The following is a 4,518-nucleotide window of genomic DNA, read 5'->3' on the forward strand; positions in this document are numbered from 1 at the left end:
TTTTTCTGTTATGAACAACATAGTTATGTGACAACTACCAAAAGTGTTTGATAATAACTAAGGAATTAAAACAATGCATATTCACTAGAGTGGAAACATTGAAAGAAGGAACGACTTATCCAATGATGCTCTTGTTATGGTTAGACACAACATGGAAAGCACAGAGTAAACAGAGAACAACATGTGTACCCTTAGAGATGAGCTAATGCCAGTACTAAAACCTCGGACACCATAGAAAAATATTGATATTTTATTGAAAATGTATTTTCTAACAAAGTTGTTTTGAAAGATGTCCTAGATGAGACAGAAAAGAAACAAAGAAAATTTTATTTTAATATCTCTTCCTCCTCTGAGTTTCTGTCAGTTCCTCCTCATCTTCATCTCTCATGATACATGGTAGCATATTTGAATGTATTCCAGAATACAAAGTTAATCTTAACAATATATCAATATATTTATCCTTATGAAGTTAAGAAGAAAAACTATATAATTATCTCTATAGTGTCTTGAAATAATTTATATGGGAATAAACAGCTATTTATGATAAACTTCTAAGGAAGCAAAGCATAGTCGCAAAAATAACTTACATGTATTTTTTATAAAGTTCAGGAAAATATCATAGTCATAATGAGTGAAAGAACATTAGGCATTTTAATCTCAGAGTACACAAAAAAAATGTCTACTGTTACCACTTATGTTTAAAACAATAAAAAGATACACCAATTATATTAAAAATGAGCAATGAAAGGCATGAAGTAAACATTTGCTGATTAGTATACACATTCATAAAAAGCGATCTCAATATCAATATTTAGAAGTAATTACAATAAAATCTACACATAGAAAAATGTGTAGTGGCATTGCACCTATGTGTAAACAGGCATTCAAGTGACTAGAGATATTATGTGTCATAATATGAGCCATGTTTTAAAAGTATTTTTACATGTGTGAGGGTTTTTAATTGTATGCTTATATGATCATTGTCTGCTTTCATGGGCAAAAACTGGGTCTGGATCTTGTGTAACTGAAGTTATAGAAAGCAGCTCTGGGTGCTTAGAATCAAATCTAGGTCCTCATTAAGAGCATTGAGTATTATGAACCACTGGTTAGTCTCTTCAGCTCAATATATATATATATATATATATATATATATATATATATATATATATATATATATTCTCCAGTTTTCACATAAGCTCAATATAGTGCAGCTAATATCTCTGAAGAAGTTTCTAAAATTGAATAACTACATCCAGAATTTACAAATAAAATCCAAAGACAGTAAAACTAAGAAAATGTGTACTACAGAAACGTGATATTACATATTGTGACTTGTTTACTTTAGTGCAAAATTATAGTGATTATGTCTGTGTATATAATAGATGACAGATAGACACATATATGAATGAGACATCATAAAAATATGAACAAGAACTAGATCTTATACATATGCATTTTTTTAAAAATGAACAAAATTAAAGTTAGGTCACTATTGTTATTTTGGTATTTTGTTTCATTTCTAAAACTGTGCTATGGCATATCAGTTCTTCAATAACACCACTTATGGAAGCATGATTAAAACAGCCATTTACTGTGCATAATTTCATATAAACAAATCTACATTTCACTTCACACAGTGGGGTTGAAAGTCATATAAGAGTGGTTTAATTTTCCTTGATACTTATAAACAGACCAGTGGACATAGGAGGCAGAAAAGTCCTATGTGTCCTACAGAGAGTTGAAAACATCAGTGTCCATAGTGACAATTTCAAGGCACAACAGAATATCATGTTTAGGCAACCTCTCCTTTCTCTGTCACTTGTGCACTCAATTTTGTAAAAGCAGTAATTCGTTCTACTATCAATTTCTTTAAAATATTTTATTTAAATGCTGGTGCTTAAAGCTGAAGTATTTAATAAACTGATTCCAGACAGCATTGGGAAAGACATAGAAAAGGCTTGCCAGTCCATTTATCCTCTTCATGATGTCTTCGTTAGGAAAGTAAAAATGCTGAAGAAACCCAAGTTTTAATTGGGAAAACTCATGGAGCTCCATGGTGAAGGTGGTAGTTCTGGAAAAACTACTGGTGATGAGACAAGTGCTAAGGTTGAATGAGCTGATGGATATGAACCACCAGTCCAAGAATCTGTGTGAAATACAGATTTTTAATAGTGACAAATAAAGTCTTATTTGTGATGAAAAAAATTATTACATTTAAATTTTTTTTTGGCTTGGAATGTCCACAATAGTGTCCACTTTTCTGTATGAATTCCAGTGGGTGATGTAACTCAGACTACTCATGGGAAACAATTCTGTTAAGCCAAACAAGGCATTGGTAAGCTGTATTTCTGGAAAAGAAGAGGAAGGAAGATATGGTACAGAATGGACTGTTTAGAGTCTTCAACAAAACAAATGTCTCTCTGTGAGTAAAAAAAACCTGTGACTTGTGAGAAAAGTTTCAGTGAGTGAGAGATGACATGGAACAGCTAAGACAGTTCAGCCTCTCACTTCTGCTTCTATAGGGGTTTATGTTATGACTTGTATCACTGTGGAAAGATAATTTTTATACTGCTCACAGTAGAAAGTTCCAATGTCTTCAGGTTCTAAGCTGCTGATGGTGAGAGTGAAATCTGTCCCATACCCACTGCCACTGAACCTAGATGACACCCCATTTGCCAAGCTGGATGCACTGTAGATCAGGAGCTTAGGAGCTTCCCCTGGTTTCTGCTGGTACCAGTTTAAATAGTTATTAACACCCTGACTGGCCTGACAACTGATAGTGATTGTGTCTCCCAGAAATACAGACAGGGAAGATGGAGACTGGATTAACTGGATGGCACATCTGACACCTAGAAATAAAAACATAATAAATATTCATGTAATTAAGCATCATAATAAAGGACTTCTGCCAAATTCCAGTCAATAACCACTGTGTAACAATAAAAATCCCATTTTAGTCCTATTTTACCTGGAAGCCAGAGCAACAAGAGCCCAAGGAGCTGAACAGCAGCACTCATGTCCATGTTGAGTTCTAACTTCAATGACAACTGCACAGTGTCTGACTTCTATATGAGGAAGTCTTCAAGGCTGTACAGTGACTGCATGCAAATCATTGGGAACCAGTTAGTGCTGGGCACAGCTTCAAGGCTTACATAACTAAGCACAATCCCACCGTCTCCGTGTGCTCAAGATCAAACCCCACTAATGCTTACAGAGAATTTTTTTTAAGTTTTAAAATTATACATGAAAGAATTTCACAGGCAAACAAAAGAGTCAGAGAGAGCCCTCTCTCCCACTGTTAGGAATCTCACAGGAACATCAAACTACTCGGCCATAGCATACATGTAGAGAATCTGTCAGACGCACATAGGCTCTCTGATCTCTGAGTCCACATAAATCCTGGTCAGATGATTCTACAAGCCATGTTTTCATAGTGTCAGGGAACCCTCTGTAACCTCTAAGCTTCCCTCTTCTTCCTTTGCAGGACTACCAGAGCTCTGCCTATTGTTTGGCTTTGGGACTCTAATTTTTTTAATTAGTAGCTGAATGATGATTCTCTGGTCTATTTGATGTTCTCTGAATTGCAAGAATGTAACAGGTGTTATGCATAAGCACAAGATGGTAAATAGGAGATTCTCCCTAAAAGGTCACTTAAAGGAAAATCAGACTTCTGGCACATCTACTAATGCAAGATGTGTCAGAGCAGCTAATCTCCCATGGATTCTGGATGTTTTCCTGGATATATATATAAATAAATTATCAGAACATTCTTAGTCATCGGAGAAATGCAAATCAAAACAACTCTGAGATTTCATCTTACACATGTAAGAATGGCCAAGGTCAAAAACACTGATGATGACAACTTATGCTGGAGATGTTGTGGGGAAAAGGGAACACTTCTGCATTGCTGGTTGAAATGTAAGCTGGTATAGCCCCTTTGGATATCAGTGTGGAAATTTCTCATAAAATTAGGAAACAACCTTTCTCAAGACCCAGTAATACCACTTTTGAGTATATATTCAAAGGATGCTCAATTGTGCCACAAGGACATGTGCTCAACTATGTTTATAGCAGCATTTTTTGTCACAGCCACAACCTAGGAACAACCTAAATGCCCCTCGACTGTATTCAAAGTCTTAGTACAAAATAATTTTTAAACAAACTGGAAAGAAGTATAATAAGAATTGAAGACTCAAATAATACAGTATATCTTAGCAGCTGACAGAAAAAGAAAAATGAAAAAGAAGTATAGAAAAAGCCATAGAGGTCAAAAAGGAGGTTTATGACAAAAAAAATGGAAAGGAACTTCGTATAACATTGAGAAACGTCAAAGAGTAAGTTTATGTATGGTTAGGAAAGAGATAGAAAGAAAAAGGGGCAATTTGGACATTTTATCAGCTAAGAAAACATAGCATGCACTCTACATAGAATTCTGCAGGAGATTTTACCATGGGTAGTCTAGGAAGAACCTAACCACACTGTGCACTAAGGACTAGTCCCTCTTTCTGTGTTTTCCTC

The 4,518-nt window shown here is 34.9% G+C and overlaps 1 gene segment (V, D, J or C); it reads right to left on the reverse strand.

The window, feature by feature from the left end:
- Positions 1-2,526: 2,526 nt before the first annotated feature.
- LOC130878242 (immunoglobulin kappa variable 1D-13-like) lies at positions 2,527-3,034 on the reverse strand. The segment is given in 2 exon segments: positions 2,527-2,849; positions 2,969-3,034. Coding segments are annotated over 2 exon segments (378 nt in total).
- Positions 3,035-4,518: the final 1,484 nt, after the last annotated feature.

Source organism: Chionomys nivalis, chromosome 1, assembly GCF_950005125.1.
Source record: "Chionomys nivalis chromosome 1, mChiNiv1.1, whole genome shotgun sequence".
NCBI classification, from domain to species: Eukaryota; Metazoa; Chordata; class Mammalia; order Rodentia; family Cricetidae; genus Chionomys; species Chionomys nivalis.